Source organism: Papio anubis, chromosome 18 (genome assembly GCF_008728515.1).
Source record: "Papio anubis isolate 15944 chromosome 18, Panubis1.0, whole genome shotgun sequence".
Lineage (NCBI taxonomy): Eukaryota > Metazoa > Chordata > Mammalia > Primates > Cercopithecidae > Papio > Papio anubis.
In genome coordinates, this window is record NC_044993.1 from 61,822,936 (window position 1) to 61,849,939 (window position 27,004).

Below are 27,004 nucleotides of genomic sequence, written 5' to 3' on the forward strand. Positions count from 1 at the left end.
GTTGGGGCATCTGCAGGCTGCACCCACCACATGCACCCCCAATCTGATGGCAGGAACATGCTGGTTTTCCTTTTGAGCAAACTCTCCTCCCCGTTGTTCCTGCTCCATGGAGTCCAGGTGAGGGAAAGCCAGCCACCCCCAGCTCCAGGGGGAATGGGACCCAGGCATGGGCAGCAAAAGTAACACAGCTGGCCCAGGAAATGACCTTTCCAGAGCTACTGGAAAAAAGTCTTCTCCTCCCACTGGTGGTGTTAAATCGACAGGATTTAGGCTGGGGCCCCTGGGTGCCCTCTTGTTACCACAAGAGAAGACTGACCTAAGAATGAAGCCAAGACCGAGGGAAAGAGAGAGGAGACATGGAATGTCATGGGGACTGCATGATATTCATGGTACCTCCCGAGAGCTTTGATCCAGCCCAGCAAAAAGCTAGCTCTTCTCCTACAGGTTTAAGTTTCATAAGCCAATCAACTGCACTTTTTCATAGACAGTTTAGGGTGGGTTTCTGTCACCTACTACTGACTCTAAGTGGTAAGATTCCTTTTCCTTTTTTTTTTAAGACGGTCTCTCTCTGCCTCCCAGGCTCTGTCTCCCAGGCTGGAGTACAGTGGTACAATCTCAGCTCACTGCAGCCTTGATCTCCTGGGCTCAGGTGATTCTCCCACATCAGTCTCCTGAGTAGCTGGTACCACAGGACTGCACCACCACGCACGGCTAATTTTTGTAATTCTTGTGGAGACAGGGTCTCATCATGTTGCCCAGGCTGGTCTCCTGGGCTCAAGCTATCTGCCCACCTTGGCCCCCGCAAAGGACTGGGATTACAGGTATGGGCCACTGCACCTGGCCTCTATGTGGTAAGATTTCAACGAATGGCTGAGAGGCTTCCAGAAAGCCCTAATTCCCAGAAAATGACTAAAAAATACTGTCTTGGGGCAAACGACCATCCACAGGTCTAAAGCCGAGCCTAACTGGCTGCTTTGTGCCAAGAGAAGATGCCAACAGGAGGAGAACCATCAAGGTGCTGGAAGAACTGACATTTCTCAGTGACACTCGTACCGAGTGACACACACTGGCCCCACGGTCCCTTCAGTCCCTCATTTAGCCAATATGACTGAGCAATGCCAGGCACTGTACTAGGTGCAAGGGCAGGTCACTGTGCTCATGGATCACACAGTTTAAAAGGGAAGACAGGCAGTGCATAGACGACAACCCGGACTGCAACTATCTATAAAAATGCTATTCAGGAATACTGGCTCCCATGAAGTGTGTCTCAGAGGGACCTGACTGGACTCATGATCAGGCAGGAGATAGCGCACAAAGCCTTCCAGCTTTTTTTTTTTTTTTTAGAGTCTCGCTCCATCGCCCACGCTGGAGTACAGTGGCCGATCTCAGCTTACTGCAGCTCCACCTCCTGGGCCCAAGTGATTCTCTATTCTCCTGCCTCAGCATCTGGAGTAGCTAGGATTACAGGTACACACCACCACACCCAGCCAATTTTTGTATTTTTGGTAGAGACAAGTTTTCACCAGGTTGTCCAGGCTGGCCTCGAACTCCTAATCTCAGTGAACTGCCTACCTCAGCCTCCCAAAGTGTTGGGATTACAGGCATGAGCCACTGCGCCTGACCGACAAAGCCTTCTGTATTCATGTAGTCAGAAACAGAAAGCCCCACTCAAACTCTCTTGAACAGAAAAAGAGGTTTACTGACCTACATACCTAGAAAGTCAAGAGACAGCTCTGGTGCCTCTTGCCAGCAGCCTAGTGATAACACTATGTCCACTACAGCAACTCTTCTTCTTATGAAAGAACCCCTCTCTTCCTCCCCTCCTCTCATCCATAAACATAGGCTTCCTAAATCAGACAACAAAGCAACTGTTAATTTTTGAAAGACATGTAACAAAAACTGAGTCTTATTTCTTGTCTCTACTAAGCCTAAGAGCAAAGTTTCGTTTTATTTTACATCATGGATTTAAGATATTCCTTCAAAGCATGTTTCTTTTACCAAACAGAAAATAATCATGTGGGCTTCATAGAAGAGTGACAGGTTGGGCGTGGTGGCTCACGCCTGTAATCCCAACACTTTAGAAGGCCAAGGCAGGCAGATTACTTGAGGTCAGGAGTTCCAGACCAGCCTGGACAACATGGTGAAACCCTATCTCTACTAAAAATACAAAAATGAGCTGGGCATGGTGGCACATGCCTGTAGTCCCGGTTACTCAGGAGGCTGAGGCAGGAGAATTGCTTGAACCTGGGAAGCAGAGGTTGCAGTGACCCAAGATTGCACCACTGCACTCCAGCCTGGGAGACAGAGCGAGACTCCATCTCAAAAAAAAAAAAAAAAAAAAAAAGAGTGACAAATTCCTTTTTTTTTTTTTCAGTCTCATGTACAATGCTGCCATCTTGGCCTGGGGACCTTATCTCAAGCAGTTTCCAAGACACCAGAAGTGCTAGCATATGGATGGCAAATTCTCGCCAGACTTGCCACCACATCCCCTTCCCATGTGCATGGCAGACATTGCTAATCAATAACAACACTCTTTCCTGTTGAGTCCTGACAGGACTCCAGTCCTTCTCAGCCAGAATCCCAGGCAGTGACTACCAGAGTTGGCAGCAGGATGAAGCCTACTGGCTTTTCCCGCCGGAGCAGGTGTTCTGAACTGGGGAGACAGCACTGAAAAGGCCCAGACCCTTGATTCCAAAGGCCATCCCTAGCCCAGGCTGGGCTCAAATTCAAGCCAGTATCCCCATAATTCAAGTCAGTATGCCAGACCTTCTCAACTCCCACCACTTGCCTCTTGTGATAAAAACATAATCAGTGCCTTTGGATGGACACTGGAGAAATATACTGTCCTTTTCCACAAAGGACATAATCTTCATATTTCTCCAATGATTTAAAGGCAAAGGACAGAAGAGGCTGAGCCTTAGGGTAGAGTGTGAGATTTAAAGCCTTCATAGAAAGCCAATAAAAGTCTCCTGGGGTGCGGGACAGCATGATCTGAGCAAGGCTCCCAAGGCCATTCCAGGTTGTACAGTACAGTTCTCAATCTCACACGCACAACACTGTCACGGACGGTCTCACTGCTCAGCAGCCCAGCAGGGACAAATAAACAAAGGGACACACACTAGGCAGGCAGGGCTGGAAAAATACAGCAGGAGGAGTTGAAGGTCAAATGAAGACCAGGGGCCAAAGGCTCTAAGATACTCACTGCAGGGGAGGTTTGGACAAGGGAAGGGTCCAGGAGATTCTGCCCTCGCCTCGGCATCCCCAGCCACCTACGGCCAAGGCACCAGCCAAGAAGAAGAAATTAGGTGACATTCACTGAGCGCTTACTGAGGGCCTAGAGCTGCGCTGAGTGCTTAGCAGCCTCAGCTCCTGTAATCGTCCCGACAATCCTAGGAGAAAATGCAAGAGACATGCTCTTGCTGCCCGCTGCTTGCCTTGGGGACCTGGCAAGAGTGTCAATCATGGCCCTCCGCTCACTCTTGGCCATAACATGCCCACTAAAAAATCTTTCCTAGGCCGGGCACAGTGGCTTACGCCTGTAATTCCAGCACTTTGGGAGGCTGAAGCAGGTGGATCATTTGAGGTCAGGAGTTCGAGACCAGCCTGGCCAACATGGTGAAACCCCTTCTCTACTAAAAATACAAAAATTAGCCAGGCATGGTGGTGGGCACCTGTATTCCCAGCTACTCAGGAGGCTGAGGCAGGATGATTGCTTGAACCCTGGAGGTGGAGATCGCAGTGATCTGAGATGGCACCACTGCACTACAGCCTGGGCAACAGAGCAAGACTCTGTCTCAAAACAACAACAACAACAACAACAACAAGAAGAAACTTTCCTAAAGTGTTATATACAGACATTAGAGTCTCTTCCCTTTGGATCCTGGGCGAGGCTTAGTGCTACCAGAGGCCACCTTTGCTCTGTGCAGAGGGCCTACCTAAGCATGACACCAGTGCACAGAGGGCGAGACCAAGGAAAGAGAGAGGGAGAATGCATTGGTGCCACTGGGGGACCTGGGTCCCACAGTGCTTGAAGAAAGTAACCTGTCCTGGATTTCCCAGCTACTGCAAGAAAAAAGCTAATTTGGTGTGGGTTTCTGCCATCAAAAGCATGTTAGTGTCAGTGGGGAAACTGACAACTGAGAAGTTACCAAGTGGCAGAGCCAGGACCAGAGTCACTGTGCTGTGCTGTTTCCCTAGGTAAGGGTCGGACACGGCCCTCCAAAGCCAGCAGTGACCATGACACATCAACAGGGTGCTTTACGCCACTGCACAGGAGAAAGGAGGGAGAGTGCTCCATGCCACCCCAGCCCCCTTTAAGTTTCTAAATAGGTAAAGAACCAGAGAGGCTCAGAAGCATGAAGAGAACAGCCCAGCCATACAACTGACAACATGTTCATGTGAGCGCAGCAGAACTGCACAGAAGGAGGGAAAAGTCACAACAGGCGAGTGACCGCAAGGCTGGCCCCAGTAAGACACAAGAAGCGAAGTCTACAGCGGCGCTCTAAGTCACGACAGGAGAGTAACCGCAAGGCCGGCCCCAGTGAGATACACGAAGGGAAGTCTGGAGCGGTGCTCTGAGCAGCAGTCCAAGGGGCTCCCCCCGAGGAACACTCTCTCCACCACCTTCGTGACTCTCAATCAACCAGAAGCCCCTTCCCAGACCTGGCAGGTTGACTGTTGAAATGACATGTCTACTTAGGTGCAGAGAAAATACCCATCCTCCAATCTCTAATAACCAAACAAGAGGCCTCTTCAGTCAGGACTCTTATAACGGAGAAACACCACCACAAATGGCTCAAGGAATTAAAGCAATTTATTGGCTCATATACGTGAAGAGTTCAGAGGAAAGACAGCTTCAGGAAAGACTGGATCCAGGAGCTCAAATGAGACTATCAGGAACTGCTGATTTCTCCCTCCCTCCATTTCTCCACCACATGGTTCTCACGTGGGATTAGAATCTCCCCATAAAATAGCAAAGATAGCTGCCAGTGACTCCTGGCTGGCACCATTCTCTCAAGGATGCTGTGACTGGCTCTTATCAGACCATCCTGGCCATATGCCCTCCTAAAAAGCCCTCATGGTGGCCAGTGCATGGTGCAACCTGACTGTCCAGGCCTGGGTGGGCTGCCCTCCACTAAAGCCCTGTGGGGGCAGAAGGCAGGGGTAGCCCCATTAAACCACATGGACAGAAAGGAAGGAGCAAGGATTCACCAAGGAAAATTGGGGGGTGTGATGGTTAATTTTGCATATCCATGTGTCTGGGCCACCGGATGCCCAGACAGCTAGATCAACACAGTTTCTCAGTGTGCCTGTGATGGTGTTTCTGGAAGAGATTAGCATGTGAGTTTGTGCACTGAGTGAAACAGATGGCCCTCACCACTGTGGGCAAGCACCCCCCATTCCATGGAGGGCCTGAGTAGAAGAAAAGGAAAGTGAGTTCTCTCCCTGCCTGACTGCTTGAGCTAGGACATGGCTCTTCCCCTGCCGTCGGCACTCCTGGCTCTCAGGCCTTCAGACTCAGACTGGAACCTACACCACAGGTTCTCTGGCTCTTGGGCCTTTGAACTACACCATGAGCTTTTCTAGGTCTCTAGCCTGCAGAGGGCAGCTTGTGGGACTTCTTGGCCCCCATAATTATATGAGCCAATGCCTTATAATAACCCCTTTCTAGAAACATATATGCATCCTATTGGTCTCTTTCTCTGGATGACCCTAATATTAATACAGGTAGTATCTGCCCCAGGAGGAAGCAGACGCCTGATGGGTGTAGCAGGCAGCCTTCAAGGTGGTCTCTAGTGACCCCTGCCTCTTGCTAGTCACACCACTGTGTGTTTCCCCCAACACTGAACCAAGGCTGACTGTGACTACAGAATAGAGCAGAAGCAATCCTGTGTCACCTCCAAGGCTTGGTTATTAAAAACACGGTGGCTTCCAGCTTGGGTGCGCCCTCTCTTGCTCCTGGGTTACTCACCCTGGGAAGTCAGCTACTGTATTGGGAGCAGCCTCACGGAGAGGCCCACGTGGCAAGAAGTTGAAGCCTCCTGCCAACAGCCACAGGATGATGCTTGCAAGTGGATCCCCCCATCCCCAGTCAAGCCTTCAGATGACAGCAACTCTGGCCAACAGCTTGACTGCAACATCATGAGAGACCCTGATGCCCTGGCTAAGCCATTCCCAGAGTCCTAATTCACAGAAATTGTGGGGGATCATAAATATTTGTTGTTCTAAGCAACCAAGTTTGAGGATAATTTGTTACACAGCGAGAGCTAATACTGCTATAATACAATGACAAGAAACAGAAAATAAGCCCTCACAATAATTCAAGAACCCATTTACTTGCTTCCTTCAAAGCCACTTTTCCTCATATAAATGTGTGTCTTTTTTTAACATGTCTCATAGCTTGAGTTTTCTTAATTCAAAAGGAAACAAGGCAATCGATTATTTAGAGGAATGTGACTTACAGAGCCTTAATTGCAAATGATTATTATGCCTCTGCCTCAGGAACTCGCAGCTGCCCAGGGCCAAAAAGCACCAGGCTAGTTACACGACCTTGTTCTAGAAAATCCAGTAATTCCTAGCAAAAGGAATGTGTCATCAAATGCAGGATTTGCTTGGCGACATTCAGTTTTACAACCATGAACTCAGAGCCAGTGAAACACGCATATACATAAGCACATACTTAGCATTCGGATATTTCACTTTTCTGAGTAGGAGATAGACTAGCTCCTAATTCTTTCTGCACCGTTGCTGTTAAAATAGACCTTTTGATGAGGTAAGGAGACATAATTATTATAGTCAAGAAAAATGAAAATAATAGTTAACATTTACTAAGTATTTATCAAGCACATTGAGCAATACATGGTCTCTCGTTTTATTTATTCAACAAAACTCTATGAGGTAAAGAGTTTTCTTATTACCATTTTAAAACTAAGGAAACAGGCCAAGCGCAGTCGCTCATGCCTGTAATGACAGCACTTCGTGAGGCCGAGGCGGGTAGATCACTTGAGCCCAGGAGTTTAAAACCAGTCTGGACAACATGGTAAAACCCCGTCCGTACAAAAAGAGAGAAAAATTAGCTGGATATGGTGGTGCCTACCCACAGTCCCAGCTACTTGGAGGCTAAAATGGGAGAACTGCTTGAGCCCAGGAGGTGGAGGCTGCAGTGAATTGAGATCGCATCACTGCAGTCCAGCCTGGGTGACAGAGTGAGACACTGTCTTAAAAAAAAAAAAAGAAAACACTAAGGAAACAGAAACAGAGAAGTTAAGTAACTCACCCAAGGTCACACAACTAGTAAGCAGGAGAGCCGTGGTCTGACCCCGTCAGTACAAGGCAAGCACCTGTACCATAAAGCCCTAGCTATACCCACCTGCACTGTGACCCCTGCACCTGAACACCCACGCACCTGAGGAAAGTGTAGTGCTGGTGACTGAGCCTCACCTTCCAGCCTGTGACACTCCACTGCCCCCTCCTGTGCCCCAGCAGCTACAGCCACCCACCCCCAGGTAACAACTGCCAACACTGACAGCTGCTTTTACTCTGGCCAGAAGCAAGAAGAAAGTTCTGACCATTGGCAGAGGTTAACTCTATCTGGAACATGTCAGCAACGGAATTTTTCAAAACTTACATATCCAGCTGATTGGTTTGCCTACTTCTAGTTTCTCCTTTTGAAATATTGGTCTGTTTTACAGATATTGGTTCCTTCTGCCTGCAGACTGCAAACTTTCAGACACCTTAAACTCTTAGCTACCCACTGCTTAAGTAGGGATTATAAAACTGCCCAGTTAGGAAATTGGTTTTATCTACCCCATTTATGGGATAAAATTTTCCCAACAATTGTCATGCACTAAAACACGCGTCCTGTGGAATACACTTAGGATGCCTTGCTCGTGTCCACTGCCATATGCACCCTCACTTCTTTTCCTCCTCATTCAGCCCCTTCAGCCGGATGAGATCATCCTCTCCATCCCAGAGATGAGGAAGCACACACGTGCAGAAGTTGAGCCATTCACCCAGAAACACACAATTTGCAAGTAATGATGCAAAGACTCAAGACTACGCTAACTGCTAATACAAGCCATTAAATGACACAGAGGCTGGGCATGGTGGCTCACGCCTGTAATCCGAGCACTTTGGGAGGCTGAGGCAGGCGGATCACCTGAGGTCAGGAGCTCAAGACCAGCCTGGCCAACATGGTAAAACCCCATCCCTACTAAAAATACAAAATGTTAGCTGGGCATGGTGGCACAAGCCTGTAATCCCAGTTACTTGGGAGGCTGAGGCCGGAGAGTCACCTGAACCCAGGAGGCAGAGGTTGCAGTGATCCGAGATCATGCCACTGCACTCTAGCCTGGGCACGACAGAGCAAGACTCCATCTCAAAAAAAAAAAAAAAAAAAAAAAAAGACAGGACATATAATTCTGTATCTCTTTGCTCACTAAGAACCAGTCTCTAAAGGCTTCAGACTTTATTGTGAACATTAAATGCAATTATGCTGCAGAACTCTAGCATGGCCAGGCAAAAGGGCGGTCCAGGTGAGAAAATGCCAAACTAGGCACATTTACACTATTTATAACAGTCATTTAACTGTCTTTGATGCCCTTGAGCTATCATTTTAAAATGTGACGAAAGGGGAAAATCTCAAAGAATGGAAATTCAACATAGGATCATAGTGCCAACATTCAATAAGACATACAAAACAATTACCTTAGAGCCATTCGCAGCATCTAACAGCACAGAGAGGTAAATTGACTTAACTCTGGGCTCCCTTGCACATCCACAAGACGTGTTTATCTCGTGGTCTTATTTTAAAGTAGATTTACAGAACAATCAATAAACTGCTTATCTTACCTAAAATGAGAACAAACTGAAAACAATCTGAATGTGAAACTGACCATATTAAATTCATCATTCCAATCCAGAATGGACAATTTAATATGGCGTGTTAACTCAATCAAATATCACATCCAGGTACACAAAGGTGGTTAACATGAGGCCTATATGGAAACGACAAAAGCTGCTTTTGCACTCCTAAGCAGTGCTAGAAGGCAGACTAAACAATGACAGGCATAGATTAAATGTATAGTAAAAAAAACAAAAAACAAAAAATGTTAGTATACGAACAAATTCAGTAAAGATGCATGTAAACTGGGATTTGGGGCAGTTTACTTTGCAGCTTTCTTTAATAGTACCTAAACAAAGTGACGGAAAAGGAAATAAAATGGCTTTTAAATAAAAGGTGGCTAAACCATACTCTTAATTAGAGAAATGGGAAAGAAAAATGTTCTGCCAGCACCATTTCCAGCCCTGGCATTATCAGAGACCCAGCAGTCGGATCCCGTGGCTGTGAGCACAGCTGCAGCGCAACAAGCCCTCTCCCATGCTGCTGCAGAACATGCGGCTCACGCCCGTGCCAGGCGAGCTGATGGTCCCTGTCCAACTTACAAATGCGCTGCACTTTGACCCAGCAATTCCACTTCCAGGAATATTTCCAAAATATATACTCATACGGGAAGAAAACAACCAACGCCAAGGTTGTTGACTGTGGCATTATTAGTGCTAGCAAAAGACTGGAAACCATCTCAACGCCTGGCTGTTGGCAGGCTGCTTAAATGAATTCTGATGCAATCAGATGAGGAAATGTCAGGAGCTCTTAACAAGCAGAGGGCAGCCCCACGCGGACCAATGAGAGCAATCTCTGAGACGTCAAGTGAATGCTGCATAGGACAGGCTACCATTTCACATTAAGGAAGAAAGGAAGGAGGAGAAGAGAATGAAAAGGAAAAAAGTATATGCACACGTATCTGCTTGTGTGCACAGGGAACATCTCTGGAATCAGTAACGATGACCCCCTCTAAGGAACAAACTGGGTGGCTGGGATAAGAGAAGGGCGACTTGCACAGGTTCACCTTTTGTATTTTGAACCACATGCATACAAACTATTTACTCAATGAAATAAAGTAAAACACATTTTTTGCTTTAGTCACTATCTTTTTTTTTTTTTTTCTTTTAGAGACGGAGTCTTGCTCTGTCACCCAGGCTGGAATGGAGTGCAGTGGCATGATTTCAGCTCACTGCAAGCTCTGCCTCCCGGGTTCACGCCATTCTCCTGCCTCAGCCTCCCAAGCAGCTGGGACTACAGGCACATGCCACCATGCCTGGCTAATTTTTGTATTTTTAGTAGAAATGGGGTTTCACCATGTTAGCCAGGATGGTCTCAATCTCCTGACCTCATGATCCACCCACCCTGGCCTCCCAAAGTACTGGGATTACAGACGTCAGCCACCGCGCCCGGCCCAGTATGCTCAGGTTTTAATGAAGCCCCCACGTGCTTACCTCTCCATCCCTCACCCTCTCCTACCTGGCCAGCGCCTGGACCTTCATGCCCTGTCGCTCCTCCTGTTCAGCCACCTTCCTTTTCAAGGTGTCCACCTCTTGCCGGAGCGCGGCTGAGTGCTCCATCTCACCGTCGAGCAGGTTCCGCAGCGATCTGGGAAGAGAAGGCCCCATCTGTTCAGAAGCTGTCAACCCAGACCCCACTGAACCCAGGACACAGTTCCTAATGTAAGTCAAGTCCTAAGCCATGCATTTTCCACAAGGCTCTGCATAAACCATAATTCAAGTCTATCTCATGTGAACTGGAGATAGCAAACTCTGACAGCCTTAGAGTAAGAATTAAGGGACAGTCGTCTGTGGCCTGGGCTCCATGTCCCTGATTGCCTGCGAGCAGGCCAGCCTTCTGACAGCCTAAATCAAGGGAAAACAATGAGGTGAGCAAATTCCAGCCAAGTCCCTTTACAAATACCCCACTCAAAGGTGTAGCATGTTCCAATGAGACCATTTTGTCACAGCTACACCAGGTAAGAGATTTAACCAAGGAAAGGATGCCAGGAGAGGCCAAAACAATAATCCGAGGCATAAAAATAGAATATACACTCAGAGTATCTGAGAAACGTCTAGTCTCATTTCCACCTGTGCCTACAAAACACATCGCGAGCCTGTTTCATGGCCAACTTCAGGTGAAACAAGCACATATATGAAATGTCTTACATCACTAAAGCATCTGAGATAGCACAGATAGCATTTTACATTCCCAAGTTTGTTAACCCTCCAACAGGGGGCTTGCAGCCAGCACAGGATTCACTTGTGTATCTGACATCCCTGGTCTTAAATAAAGGAGAGCACAGCAGGTCTTCTAGAAACCATCACCAGTGACCGCCTCGGAGACAGCCAACCATGGTGCTGCTGACCATTTACTTCACTCTACCTGGCTGTTTCTGGAAAACAATTACCAACCATGGTACATCTACATACTAAATCCAGAGGACACCTGCCATGTGACATCAGGATACGAGCAAAAACATGGCCGGGCGGGGTGGCTCACGCCTGTAATCCAGCACTTAGGGAGGCCAAGGTGGGTGGATCACTTGAGGTCAGGAGTGTTTGAGACCAGCCTGGCCAAAATGAAACCCCATCTCTACTAAAAATACAAAACTTAGTCAGGCGTGGTGATACACACCTGTAATCCCAGCTACTCGGGAGGCTGAGGCAGGAGACTTGCTTGAACGCGGGAGGCAGAGGCTGCAGTGAGCCGAGATCACGCCACTGCACTCCACCCTGGGCAACAGAACAAGACTCTGTCTCAAGGAAAAAAAAAAAAAAGAATATAATCAAAAACATCTGACCCCCACCGCACTCTGATCATTCACTGAAATCTCCAAGACTTGTGTTCCTTGAGAGCTTTGAGGAAATTACCCCCGTGGTGCCTGGGGGTCCCTGATAAAAACATGGTATAATTTTTCCTTTCTTTCTGGGAAGTACAAAAAAGTAACAGACATCGGTTATTGTTCTTCACAAGGTAAGACAAAATCTATGGCTTCTTCCAGGATAATAGCCCCAGCTGGAGCAAGGAGAAAGAATCCCGCAATGGTGCGAGCCCTCTATTGAAAGTTTATTCTAGTTGGAAAACGGTGCGGTCTAAAGATTCCTTTTGAAGACATCCTCTTTTGTTTCAGAAATCATGCTTGTTTGCTTTTATATGTTTCCAGAAAGGACAAGAGAGAAGCTTGTCTAGCAGGACCAAAAATGAGGTTTAAAGGAGAATCATGACTGTGTGTAAAAGAGGGTGTGAGTGCCAGGCGCAGAGGCTCAAGCCTGTAATCCCAGCACTTTGGGAGGCCGAGACGGGCGGATCACGCAGTCAGGAGATCGAGACCATCCTGGCTAACCTGGTGAAACCCCATCTCTACTAAAAAAAGGTACAAAAAACTAGCCGGGCGACGTGGCAGGTGCCTGTAGTCCCAGCTACTCAGGAGGCTGAGGCAGGAGAATGGCGAAACCAAGGAGGCGGAGCTTGCAGTGAGCTGAGATTTGGCCACCACACTCCAGCCTGGGCGGCAGAGCGAGACTCCATCTCAAAAAAAAAAAAAAAAAAGAGGGTGTGAGTAAGAGAGGATGACGTGAACGCACACGCCCCCTCTCCCCACGTCCCAGGGAGGCAGTTGAATCATGCTTGCTGAAGTTCAGGGGGTAACTGCAGGTAAGCCTTCTATGACCACCCCACAGTCAAGATAAGTCAGATGGGAGTCGGCAGCCAATGTCAGGTGGTATCTAGCATGAGTTTCAAAAGGGAAGAAAGATTAATGAAAAATTTCGCCCTCTCAAGAGTTTGCAACTGGGTTTTTGGCCAAGTCAAAAGACTCCGAATTTCATCTTGCCCTAAGTATCCCCAATTTGGGCAAACTTTAAGGTAAGTGTTCAGATGCCTGGAACATGGTAGGTAGACAGGTCTTTGACTAATGATGACTAAAGGCTGCCTAGAGGCCAGGCACAGCGGCTCACTCCTATAATCTCAGCACTTTGGGAGGACAAGGTGGGCAGATTACTGAAGCTCAGAAGTTCAAGACCAGCCTACGCAACATGTCAAAACTAAAATACCAAAATTAGCCAGGTGTGGTGGCATGCGCCCATAGTCTCAGCTATTCAGAAGGGTGACATTGGAGAATCACTTGAGCCCGGGAGGTGGAGGTTGCAGTGAGCAGAGATCACGCCACTGCATTCCAGCCTGGGTGACAGAGCCAGAATTGTCAAAAGGGCAAAAAGATTGCCAAGGCTAAAGAGGTAATAACTAAAGGGTATAGGGCTTCTTTCAGGGGTGATGAAACGTTCTAAAATTGACTGTGTTGATGTTAACTCCTATCTGTGAATATAGTAAAAACTATTGAATTATATACTTTATTTCTTTATTTATTTTTTTGAGACGGAGTCTCACTCTGTCACTCAGGCTGGAGTGCAATGGCACAATCTCGGCTCACTGCAACCTTCGCCTCCCAGGTTCAAGCAATTCTCCTGCCTCAGCCTTCTGAATAGCTGGGATTACAGGTATGTGCCACCACGCCAAGCTAATTTTTGTATTTTTAGTAGAGATGAGATTTCACCATGTTGATCAGGCTGGTCTTGAACTCCTGACCTTGTGATCCGCCTGCCTCAGCCATACACTTTAGATGAGTTAATTATAGTGCATGTGAATTAAATATCAATAAAGGCTGTTTTTTAAAAAAGAATTAATGACTGTTCTACCAAATTCTTAGCTTGTTCTATGAAGGTGCTGTTATCATAAGGTTCTCACTCCTTTCTAACACACCAGGCACAAGAGAGCTACCACAGTGGCACATCCCCGATGATGAGAAATTGCCAGTCACGATTTTTGCCAAGAAAGCAAAATGTCCCTCATCTGTTATAACGTCAAAGAAAGAGGCTATTCCTCAAGCCTGAAAATCACAGTACCTGTTCTCCTCCTCCAGCTCATCCTTCCTGTTCATCATGGCCACAATGGCCTGGCGCAGCTCACCTAAGAGAGAAAACAAAGTCAAGATTAATTGGCAGGTCTCGCCTATTACAGCATGCCCTCATCTCTCTGGATTATACGCTATTAAGGATGACTTGTCTAGATAAGTTCCCTTTTCCCTTTCAAAAATAACTCCTATAACAGTCTAAGAGACTCAGCTGATCAGGGTCCTGGATTTCAGAGCACAGTCTCTGGAGTCAGGTCCCAGGTTCAAATCCTGCCTCTACAGTGGATTAACCTTGGGCAAGTTAGTGATCCCCGTTGAGCACCAACTCCCTTATCTATAAAACGAGATCTTAACAGTTACTATCTCCTAGAAGTGTTGTAAGAATTCAGTAAGACAATATGTAAGTGAGATGCTTAGGAATGGTGCCCAGCACAGGATAGCATTTAGCAAGTATTACTGATCAGTATCATTACAGTCTTTGCAGAAATGCAACAGCAGAAGACAGGAAAATGGAGATAAGGTAGCCGTATGGCTCACAAGCACAAGTGGGTTAAACATTTTCAAGAGTTAGGGGATTTATTGAGCTCCTGTCTGCCTCACCTTGGGAAATAAAGGATTTTTTAAATGGTTTATGCCCCAGAGCAGCAGACTAGATAGTAGAATTTTCTGAAGTGTGAAACAAGATCACCACGGGCAATGTGGGAAATCAACCCCAGACAGCAATGTGGCATTTGGAAGAGCAAGTATCTGGGTTCTGGGCCTTGCAGGCACGGGATAACGGGGTCCTCAATGCTGCTACTCAGACTTTGTAGCTGAAAATGTTATATTCCAGGAGGAAATTCTAGGAGGAAAAAACTGTTTCCCAGGAGGTTTCAGAGACAGCAATGCTTGCCTGGCAAGTACAGCCTCAAGTAGCCTTAAGAGATGTAGGCCGGGCACGGGGGCTCATGCTCGTAGTCCCAACAGTTTGGGAAGCCAAGGTAGGAGGATCATTTGAGCCCAGGAGTTCAGGACCAGACTGGTCAACAGAGTGAGACCCCATCTCAAAAAAACAAAAACAAAAAGAGAGATCTCAGCCACAAGCCCCCCTTGCAGGAGCCCAAATCACTGCCCAAAAGCCACCTGTGAGAAACAGGGGACGATGGATGCTGACCCAATCCACTCTACCACCCTGGCCTCACCCTTCCCTGCCCTCCCCCGTCCTATACATGGTGCATCTCCAGCCTCTTGGATGAGACACCTGTGTTTTTATCAGCATCAAAATGACTGATATCACAAGCGCAGCCAAACCGTACTCTGGTAGTGGGAATCTTTTTAAAAAGCCATCACAGAAAGACAAGCTGTGAGACTCTTCCGCCTTCCTCACGCGGCTATGACATAATGTTCAGATTAATGGTGAAGAAGGAAAGGGACCGAGAGCTGGCATGCCCCCCAAAATGTTCTTTCAACGGGCTTGAACCTGAACGCACATTCACTTTTGCTGCCACTTCGGCTGTTCTGTGACTCTTTGGGGGCAGTAAAGCTGGTAGGTAACGTTGGGGTGATTTCCATAGATTGGGTAAATATTATACTTCGCCAAGCACGAGTGACACACACGAGCAGAGGAGCTCCCGAACATGTAATTTTCCCTCCTCTCTCCCGCGCCGTGCAGCCCATGATTTGTTTAGTCTCTATCACTGTGATTTCCTTCCTCTTTGTGACCTGCCACAGCTCACATTTCGAGAGAAAACAGAGTAGTGCTTCTGCACTGTGGCCTCTGCAGAGCCTGGCCACGCTGGGGGGTCCCTTCTCCTATGGCTGAAAGGCAAATGACCATCCATCTCAACATTGGTTCCTTGCTCGGCTTCAGAAGACAGAACCACAAAACCAGGCAAGAGCACAGGGGAATGTTAATTCAAACCATCAGAAACTGATCTGAGATAAAAAGCAGCGTTGAAAATGCTGCGGACAGGATGGATTCGTCCACAAATGCAGCTGGGCAAGGAACCATTGGAAAAGCAAGACACCAGACTTCAATAAATCTCGGTTCCTGCAATGTTCTGAAATTAATTTCTGGTACAATAATGTTTAAATATGTGAAATGAAGCAATAAAAACTACATGAGTATCTGAACAAACATGTATGCCATCTCTCTTAACCTGAAACCGAAGACCAACTCCGTTAAGGAAATAATAATTTTGCTATAGTATCTGCACATCAAGGGCACATCTAACACACATGGAAAATTGGTCCACTGTTTGTAGAACTTTAAGCTCCTCAGGGCAGTAAATTGGCAGTGTAGAAAGAAAATCAGTTTTCTTTTTTTTCTTTTTTGAGACAAGAGTCCTGCTCTGTCACCAGGCTGGAGTGCAGTGGCGTAATCTCGGCTCACTGCAACCTCTGCCTCCAGGGTTCAAGTGATTTTTCTGCCTCAGTCTCCCAAGTAGCTGGGATTACAGGCGTCCACCACCATGCCTGGGTAATTTTTCTATTTTTAGTAGAGATAGTGTTTCACCATGTTGGCCAGGTTGGTCTCAAACTCCTGACCTCATGATCCGCCTGCCTCGGCCTCCCAAAGTGCTGGGATTACAGGCATGAGCCACCGTGCCCTGCCTTGAACACCAGTTTTCTAATTAGATCTACCTTTGAATCCCATGTCCCTCACACTTCAGTTCGAGGTCCCAGCAAATGGTATCATCCTTGCTTCTCAGCTCCTTCAGCTGGAAAATGTTGCTGGTATCACCAGCCTCATAGGATACAGTAGGGGCCAGTAAAGCTTTCCCCGAACCACACCTGCCCATTTCGGGATTGTGTAAGTCTGCTTTGATGAGTTGTTTCGACAGAGACTGTGGGGCCCACACGGCCTGAAATATCCACTGTCCAGCCCTTTCCAGAAAACATTTGCCAGCCCATCTTAAGAGAACATCACAAGTTCTTCCCTCCATGGCCCACTCTCAGCCTTCTTCATTCAGGGCTGAAGGCAGCTCTGCAGCAGCTGTGACTGTGCCAATCAGGTGGGGCCACTGGCTGTACCCACACAGGACACTGCAGACGGAGAGAAACGGAACAGCAGGAGAGCCACTGCTGCTTCGGACTCCTTCTTTTTTTATGGCTGTATATTCCACTGCATATGTATATGTATATGTATATGTAGTGTATGTGTATGATGTATATGTATGTGTATGATGTATATGTTGCATATGTATATTATATACATGTGTATGTGTATGATGTATATGTATATGATGTATATGTGTATGTATATGATGTAGGTGTATATGATGTATGTGTATGTATGTGTGTAGGTATATGATGTATATGTATATGATGTATATGTACATGATGTATGTGTATGTATATGATGTATATGTTTATATGTATATGATATACATGTGTGTATGATGTATATGTATATGATATATATGTATGTATATGATGTATATGTATATGATGTATATGTGTATGTATATGTGTATGCATATGATGTATATGTATATGATGTATATCTGTATGTATATTATGTATATGTGTATTTATATGATGTGTACATATATGAAGTATATTTGTATATATAGGGGTATGGAAGAGATGGGTGATGTTGGCCAAAGGCTACATCTTATAATTTTCTATTAGAAGGTGAGTAAATTCTGTGGATCTGATGACAGCATGGGGACTCTGGCTAACAATACTATGGTACTGTTTACTTGAAATCTGAAGAGAGAGCCGACTTTAAGTGTCTTCATCACACATATTAACACAAAAAAAACATGTTCATTCCGGAGGTGGTGTATATGTTCATCTCATTGTGGTAGTCATTATGCAATGCAGAGATACATCAAATCATCATGTTGTATGCCCTGAACACGTACAATTTTTGTCATATAGTTAAAATTAAAAAAAAAAAAAATAGGCTGGGCATGGTGACTCACGCCTGTAATCCCTTGGGGACCGAGGCGGGCAGATCACTTGAGGTCAGAAGTTCGAGACCAGCCTGGCCAACATGGTGAAACCTTACCTCTACTAAAAATACAAAAATTAGCCGGGTGTGGTGGGACACACCTGTAATCCCAGCTACTCTGGAGGCAGAGGCAGGAGAATCACTTGAACCTGGGAGACAGAGATTGCAGTGAGCCAAGATTATGCCACTGCACTCCAGCCTGGGTGACAGAGTGAGACTCCACCTAAAAAAAAAAAAAAAAATTTTTTTTTAAATTTTAATGACAGAGATGATAGGCAATGAAAAAGTTACAGCCCGGTCTCAGTAGTGTTGTGTGGATATAAGGCTGTATCTATGCCAAGAGCTCAATCACTGCGTCCACCATGCACACACCCACGTCTCTACTCAGGCCCTCTCCTGAGCTCCAGACCAGTGTTCTCTCTGCCACTCCAGCCTCTGCCCATATCCTTGGTTAGACTCCAACCATACTGAACACTCTCTCCTTCTCTCGTGCCTCTGTGTCTTGGCACAGGCTGTTTCCCAGGGTCTGGAAGGCCTGGCCCCCTCCCTGACTCCAGGTTGTCCTTCAAGCTTCCGCTTGGGGCGTGCCTTTTCTGAGCAGCCGGGGCTCTCTGGCTGTAGCAGTCGTGGGAGTCCACAGGCCTGCCCTGTCATACTCTTGCCCCTGCTCAGAGACTCAGCTCCCACAGGCCTCCCATCCCACCCACTCCACTTGCAATCAGTGAGACCAAGGGTGGCTACTGACTCAAACCGAGCCCATCATAGAGAGTCTTCCAGAAGTTCAGATGTGCCACAGCCTGACAAGAGATGCAAAAGAAGGTGGCAACAGACACCTGTGGCCCAAGAGCAAACACTTGCAAGTCACTCCACAATGGTGAGTGTGGAGACACACTGAAATAGTGATTTGCTGAAAGCCAAGTGCTCAAAAGACCAGTTTAATAAACCCACCCTGGCCGGGCACAGTGGCTCACACCTGTGATCCCAGCACTTTGGGACGCTGAGGTGGGCGGATCACTTCAGGTCAGGAGATGGAGGCCATCCCAGCCAACATGGTGAAACTCCGTCTCTACTACAAACACAAAAATGAGTCAGGTGTGGTGGTGTGTGCCTGTAGTCCCAGCTACTCGGGAGGCTGAGGCAGGAGAATCGCTTGAACCCAGGAGGTGGAGGTTGCAGGGAGGCAGAGGTTGCAGGGAGCCAAGATTGCGCCACTGCATTCCAGCCTGGCAACAGAGCGAGACTCCGCCTCAAAAAATAAAAAATAAATAAATAAATGAACCCATCCTTAAATGAAATCCTAAACTGGGCCCAGGACCATTGGTTGGAGGCTCCTCTATTGCTATGTACAGAGGTCTGGACAGAGACAAATGCAGATGCAGCAGCCACAGGCAGAGGGCCACCAAACGGGGGAGCCAGCAAAGCCCCTCAAGGCAAGCCCACTCAGCCACAGAGAAAGTGCTAAGTCTGGCAAAGCATCGGGTGTTCGAACCATCAAACATGCTTCTACGGAGCCCTGCAGCCTGGGGTGACTCAGTGAACTCCTCATTCCTGGCTTAGCCTCCTGCTGCACCACCATAGCCAAGGCGGCTATCCAAGGGCCAGCGGGAGAAGTGAGAGGCGACCTGCAGTGACCATGTGGCCACAGGGAATAAAGGAGTCATACACGAATGGCCACCTTGGCTTCTGCGCGACTCTCAGCTCCCAGGCCCTGGGGAACCCCTATGGGTTTCTGTGCCCTTGTGTTCGAAATCGGCATGGGTTCTGTGTCCTCACAGCCAAACAATCCAAGTAGAGTTCAGTGATTCCCACTGTACTTCATATGCACCTCCAAGAAAGCACACTGTCCACTGGGCTAGAGGCACCCATCTGCATCTCTGCCCACCAAAGCCCCACCCCCGAGCCTGTGGGTCCCTTGAGTACTGGGGCTCTAGTGCCCAGCACAGGACACACGTGAGACCTGGTGAATGATCAAAGGTAAGATGCGTAAGTGAATTAATAAACAAATGAATGACTGACAGTTGCCCACTGCTGAAACAACACCCTCAGCTCCAAGAACTCAGCATGGGATTAGCTGGGCAGAAATGTCAACCGCGTTAATCATAAGTTCGAGGCCTTGGCAGAGAACACTAACCACCAGGTTCACAGCTGTAATTTCCTGCCCCAGTGACAGAGATTCAGGCTCCAGTTGAGCTTTTTCCATTACGCATCTCGGGAATGCAACAGGCATGGGGAGGAGGGGACACGGTCCCATATATCATTACCATGACCTCAAACAGGACGAGCCTACAAAACCATTCTCCTCCTTTCTCGGCAGTGACCACACGAATGCTCAATTTCAAAAAGAACAGTGGAGCAGGGACCAGCCCCCAGTCCCCAGGGACCCAAACATAAACACAGACACACAGCCAGATGACGCACAGGCCCATTCACACAAATGATTACGGGCCTCAGAGGCTGCTATATAAAGCACTGAAACAGTGACGCCAAGGGAGGGGTGAAAGGCGTCTCTTTTTCAGCCACTAAAGGCCCCCCGGGGGAAATTATCCTGGGACTAATTGATCTTCAACTGGCTTTTCAAAATTAAAAAGGGAAGAGACTGCTGACTGCGATGACTAGACAGGGTGACGTGTGGACGCATGTGTGCGCACACATACTTTCTCACATATATACATAGATCTGTGCAATAATTCCCTGGCTTTATATAGCATCTTTATCCAAAGACCTCAAAGAGCCTTTACAAACACTCCCCTGGGGCCCGTACTCAGCTATATTTAAACAGAGAGCTCATGAGGGCACATGTACAAATAAAGAATGTTCCTCTACGGGGATGGACTTAACCTACATCATCGTTTTTCAAACTTAACATCCTGCTTTTTATATCTTTGTCTGCCTACCCACTCCCTTTCCTTTTATCTCCAAAAGAAAGGATAAACTATATCGAGTTCCAAAACATAACTTTTTAAGTACTCAGGCCCGTTCTAACTTTTCGTTCTGTTTCTCTCTCCTGCCTCCCTCTACCCCTAGCCCACCTAGAGTTTCTATTCTTTTCAATTTGTTAAGATGAAAGAGGAAGAAATGTCCCAAGATCCCTTCCCAGGACTCAGATGGCCAGTGGTTACCATGCATCGCCTGTTTCGTGCACACCCAGCAATGTGAGAGGCACCTGAAATACACAATCTCATGTAATTCTCACAAGGTTTCTGAGAAGCAAGCATGATTACACCTGCTGTCTGAATGAGGCAACAGAGGCCAGAAGAAGGGAAGTGACTTGCCTCAGGCCACACGGCCAGGAAGTGGCCAGGCAAGTACCCACACCTGGTCCAGCTCGCTTGAAAGCCTGTTCCCCAAGCGGGCCGTGCCAGCCCCAGCCCGGCTCCTGGGAGGCAGCGCACAGCCTCAGGACTCATGACAGTTCCCAGGGTGTGGCCTCTGGCACTTCTCCCGGTCTTTCTCTGTCCTCTTTTGGAAAATCAAAAGTGTGATTAAATTCTGGCCCTGCCCAGTTTCAGAACTATGGTTTCTACAGAATTATAATCTCAAAATAGAAAACACAAATGTGAGGCACTCATGGGAACGGGATGGAAAATGGAAGAAAGTCACAAGGTACAGAAGAACACCACCTTGGAAAATCTTGATAAGGTTCTAGATCTTTATTAACTTTTCCAGATTTGTAATTTTTTGGTTTTCTCTCTCTTGTTCATGTGCGCACTCTCAAACACAAACACACACACGGTGAGTGTTTGTAAAGATTTCTACTACGAATCCTTAAGGCAGGCATCCCAAAAGCAGATACAGACAAGGCCTCCAAGGAGCGAAGTCCTCACAGGGCACACTGAGACAAGAGTACCCCAGCTAAGGAGCAGTCCCCACTTCCAACCCACTGTCTACGCGAGGACATGGTTGCCACCAGTCCTGAGTTGTTGAGAGAAGCCAGGAGTCACATTTTTATACAGATATGATTTTTAAACACTGTAAACTGAGGCTCTTACCACACAAGTCCAAGAGATCACGCTATGGGTCACCATTGTGAGCCTCCTGTCCTAAAGTACGAGTTCTAAGCACCAAGCAGCTTGGAAATGTCAAGGTAATTAGCACACATTTGCACAGCCATTTTTACAAAGCATCATTCCACCCACATCAGTGAATTTCAGAAGTGTAGAGTGGGAAAGGGCCTGAGATGGGATCTAATGCAAGCAGACAGGGGACAGGGAATGGACACCTCAGAGGAACTCCCCCAGGAGCCTCGAAGTGACTAAATCAGAGACCAAAGAGAGTCCAAGCATCCCTGCCCTGCCCAGCCCCACTCACAGAAGGCTAGAAAACACAGCACTTAGGTATGAATTTATTAGAAGTAGTAACTCAGGTGAGGGTAGGGGGTGTCTCTTTTAATTTTACACCTTTCCACATATATGTTCTCATTTCATATCAAGGTGTCAAAAGATGGTCTCCACGCTGGGCACAGTGGCTCACGCCTGAATACCAGCACTTCGGGAGGCTGAGGTGGGCAGATCACGTCAGGTCAGGAATTCGAGACCAGCCTAGCCAACACAGTGAAATCCCATCTCTACTAAAAACATAAAAATCAGCCAGGCATGGTGGCAGGCGCCTGTAATCCCAGCTACTTGGGAGGCTGAAGCAGGGGTATTAGTTGAATCCAGGAGGCGGAGGTTGCAGTGAGCCGAGATCGTGCCACTGCACTCCAGCCTGGGTAACAGACCAAGACTCTACCTCAAAAAAAAAACAAAAACGGTGGTCTCTATGTTTACTATCTAAAGTCTTCTTTTAAAAGGCATGATGAGCACTTTAGCTTTAAACGAGTACTCACCAGAATTGAAAGCACAAAGTTGTAGAGGTTGCTTCCAGCAGCAGAAGCAATGGAACTGAGTGAAAGGCTTACTTGGCTAGTGAGAAGCGGGTGGGGAGCGGTGGCACAGCTGACGGTTTTGTTTTTTGTTTTTGTTTTTGAGACAGAGTCTCGCTCTGTCGCCCAGGCTGGAGTGCAGTGGTGTGATCTCCGCTCACTGCAACCTCCGCCTCCCGGGTTCAAGCGATTCTCCTGTCTCAGCCGCCCAAGTAGCTGGGACTACAGCAGCAGGCCACCACACTCGGCTTAGTTTTTTTGTACTTTTAGTAGAGACAGGGTTTCACTGTGTTAGCCAGGATGGTCTAAGCTGAAGGTTTTTTAAAAATCATGTATTGGTCGGGCGCAGTGGCTCACGACTGTAATCCCAGCACTTTGCGATGCCGAGGCAGGTAGACCATGAGGTCAGGAGATCGAGACCATCCTGACTAACACAGTGAAACCCCATCTCTCCTAAAAGATACAAAAAATTAGCCAGGCGTGGTGGCGGGCACCTGTAGTCCCAGCTACTCGGGAGGCTGAGGCAGGACAATGGCGTGAACTCGGGAGGCGGAGCTTGCAGTGAGCCGAGATCACGCTACTGCACTCCAGCCTGGGCGACAGAGTGAGACTCCGTCTCAAAAAAAAAAAAATCATGTATTGAGGTATGATTCATATAAAATTAACCATTTGAAAGTGAACATTTCAGTGGCCTTTAGTACTTTCAAAATGTTGTGCAACCATCACCACTATCCAGTTCTAGAACATTTCTATCACTCCAAAGTAAAACCTCTTACCCATTAAGCAATTTCTTCCCATTTCATCCTCCTTCCTGGCAACCACTGATCCACATTGCGTCTCTATGAATTTACCTACTCCAGATGTTTCACATAAATGGAATCATCTCATATGTGGTCTTTTTTTAATACAGACTTTTTGTCTGGCTTCTTTGACTAAGCATATTTTCACGGTTCATGTTGAAGCATGTATCAGTGCCTCATTCCTTTTCTTTTTTTTTTTTTTTTTTTTTTGAGACGGAGTCTGGCTCTGTCGCCCAGGCTGGAGTGCAGTGGTGCAATCTCAGCTCACTACAACATCCGCCTCCCGGGTTCAAGCAATTCTCATGCCTCAGCCTCCCAAGTACCTGAGGCTACAGGTGTCCACCACCATGTCCGGGTAATTTTTGTATTTTTTAAGTAGAGCTGAGGTTTCAGCATTTTGGACAGGCTGGTCTTGAACTCCTGACCCTCAAGTGATCCACCCCACCTTGGGCTCCCAAAGTGTCAGGATTATAGGCGTGAGCCACAGCGCCTGGCCCCTCATTCCTTTTATAGCTGAATCATGTTCCACTGTAAGGATATGCCACAATTTGTTTATCCATTCTTCAGATGATGGACATTTACACTGAGCTGTTTCCACCTTTTGGAGATGGTGATCATATTGCCGTCAACCCTTGTGCATAGGTACCTGACTGAGTCTCTATTTTCAGTTCTTTTGGATATGTACCTAGGATTGGAATCACAGGGACATCCGGTAATTCTACTAATGTTTTAAGGATTCACCAAACTGTTTCCCACAATAAGAAGAGTGAGTTTTTCAAAATCACTATATCTCACTTACAGAAGAGTTCAGAAATTACTATGGCGGATATCTTTGTCTCCATCCCCTGGCATGGTCAATTTGGATTATTTCACCACAGTGACTCCAAATATTGCTTAACACTAAAATCTTACTGATCCAGTTGAAAAAGCAGTTAGGGAGAGAGAGACGAGGGTTGAAAGGACGACATCTGCTCCCCTGAGAAGAACACTCTTGCGGGGTGCAGTCGAGGGCTTATCCATCAATTACACATGAGGCTCACTCGCTTCTCCTTCAGTGGGCAGAGAGCTGCAGGCGAGGTACACACGTCTTTCACAAAGAAAGGCCTCAGGGAGAAACATACTGCAGAAATCCGCCCAAGGCCCAGGTGCAGGTGACGAGTGGAGTACAGGTGTTAATTAGATGGCTCCAGGTAAATGTGAATCTGTGCATAGTGGAGCCTACCCATTCCTCATTGCAAAACACAAAAACAAGAGGTCTCCAGGAAGAGATGGCACATTCTGCAAAGATATTCCTATGAGCTCTTGTGAATAACAGGCTGTCCTATGTGCCTTTACAGAGCGATTCCACTTAGTAACCAGCACCATACACACACACAAAACAAGGTGGAACAATCCAGGTGGAACAATCCAGGTGGAAGGCCTGGGCTATGCAACAGAGGCAGCAAAAACTCCCCTGAATTTCTCAGGGTCCATCCCACCGATGGGACCCTGCTGTGTCCCATCCCTGCCTGGGGTTTTACTGGCCTGGCTCTCAAAGCTGCATGGGTCTATAAACCCTAGGGAGACTGAGAAATCCACTTTCTTCCTTCAGTACTTGTGGAGGAGAATCCGGTCCCTACCACAGATAGGATGGGATTCCCAACCAAGAAGAAGACAACACCAGCAGCAGTGAAACCAGCGTGGGGCCGGGGGAAAAAGCAACAGAGGAGGAGGGACGGGCTTCAGCTTCTGCCAGGGGCAATTTTTCATTCACTGCCAACCCTGAAGGCTAGGTCTGGGCCTGACTGTACTAAAGGAACCAGGGAGTTCCTTATTTCATGGAACTGGTGGTGTCATCCCCCATTTCACAGACCGAAAGACTGAGAGAAGTTAAGTGCTCCTGATAACAGCTGCTAGTAGGGCACCAGCCATGTGCCAGGCACAGGGTGAAACTGTGTGTCGATTATCTCACTCAACCTTCCAAATCACGCCACGAAGCAAGTGTTAGAATCAAACCCATTTTATAGATGAGAAAAAAATGACATTATAAGCAAAGACATGTGATGCCATGGCAAGTAACAGACAAGGACTGTGGGCCCAGCCTCTAACTGGCCATGGCATTTCAAACCCACTTTGGGTCTCAGATGTTCCATCTACAAAAAAATTAGCCAGGCATGGTTTCTGTGCGCCTTGCAATCCAAGATGAGTCACGAGGCTTAGGCATGCTACTATCGCTGGAACCTACGATGTGGAGCTGGCATGGGAGCTGCAGATGTGGCCATTGCACTCCAGGCTGGGCAGCACAGCACAGACTCTGACTGAAGAAAAACAATGACATTATAAGCAAAGACATAGTGATGCCATGGCAAGTAACAGAACAAGGACTGTGGGCCCAGGCCATCTGACACTGGAACCGATGGCCATTGTCAAACCCACTGTCTCCCAGGCGTCCTCAGATGTAATCTCATCTACAAAGATGCCAGAGGTTACACAAGCTGATTCTTCTCAGAATCAACATTCTCAAGACTCTCAGATGCTGTGATTCATCAGGGATACCAGATGAGCCCTACCAGTTTCTGGCTCCTGCAAGCAAATGTGGCACATTAGCTGTCCTCGTCATCTGCTCCTGTCCACTGGCCGCTCGCCGGCCAAATGCAACCAGCAGAGAGATGACCGTGACCTGTCTAAAGCCCTGAGTCTGCCACGGCCCCTGGGGCTGTGAGGCCAACATCTGTTGTCATTGGCCTCATGCACAGTGGAGTGGTGAGGTTAACTGATGGCAAGGAAGATTAATTGCATGTGAAATACTCATAAATAATGAGGACACGAAGCTGCACAGCTTCCTTCCCCTTCAGGCTGTGGTATCATATGTACGGGCAATTCTCAAACAGACTCTCACACATAATCTGCAATTAATTAGAAGCAGACGGCCACTGGGAGGGTGCAGGCAGCTCTCACACTCAGAATGGTTCTCACCAACTCTGAGCCATCCTACTCTGCACCTGACACTTTGAGAAATAACCAGAACAGCCTTAGACAGAACATGCGCACCATGTAGTCAGGAGGGGTCCGGTTCCAGCCCCAGCTCGGCGACTTTACCAAGCCATGGATGTGTGGCTTGTCTGCTCTGAGGCTCAGTCTCCCCACCTGTGAACTGGGCATGACGGCACCTCCTGTCTACCTCCAAAATTATGGAGGTGATTCAATGGGGAAAAGAGATTACGCATCTGAGATCTTCTCAGATCTTCAGAGAAGCAGGCGACACGGGTCTGTGGGAGCAACCTCCACACACTCTCAAATCCCACCTCTCCCTACTCCTGTGGTTTTCTTTACCCCAGCAGCCTCCTGAAGATCTCCCCCTCTCACTCAGGCTTTCCTAAACCGTCTGAAATGCCTCTCAGGCCTCCTACCAGCTGCTACCCACACCATTCAGTCTAGGTGACCTCTCCATCACACTCAACTAAACAAGCTCTGCTGGGTGGCTATGCCCAAAGCCATTCCCAGCCCATTCTCCTTGCTGCCTGCCATCTTGGAGGCTGGAAGCAGGCACCTGCTTTCCTTGCAGTGGGAAGGGGCCGGGAATCTGGCTGTGCTCGCTGAGATGTAAAGGGAAGTCTTCGAAGCGTACTCCTGG

General features: G+C 47.5%; 1 protein-coding gene across 8 annotated transcripts in view; it reads right to left on the minus strand.

Moving 5' to 3' along the window:
• SNX29 (sorting nexin 29) overlaps positions 1–27,004 on the minus strand; it is a 588,023-nt gene that overhangs the window by 424,488 nt on the left and 136,531 nt on the right. For all 8 annotated transcript variants that reach the window (XM_031657934.1, XM_031657931.1, XM_031657930.1 and 5 more), the window contains 2 exons: positions 13,786–13,849; positions 10,361–10,489 (listed from right to left, as the gene is read on the minus strand). In XM_031657934.1, coding sequence (XP_031513794.1) covers positions 10,361–10,489; positions 13,786–13,849 — 193 coding nt within the window. The remainder of the gene's footprint in view (positions 1–10,360; positions 10,490–13,785; positions 13,850–27,004) is intronic.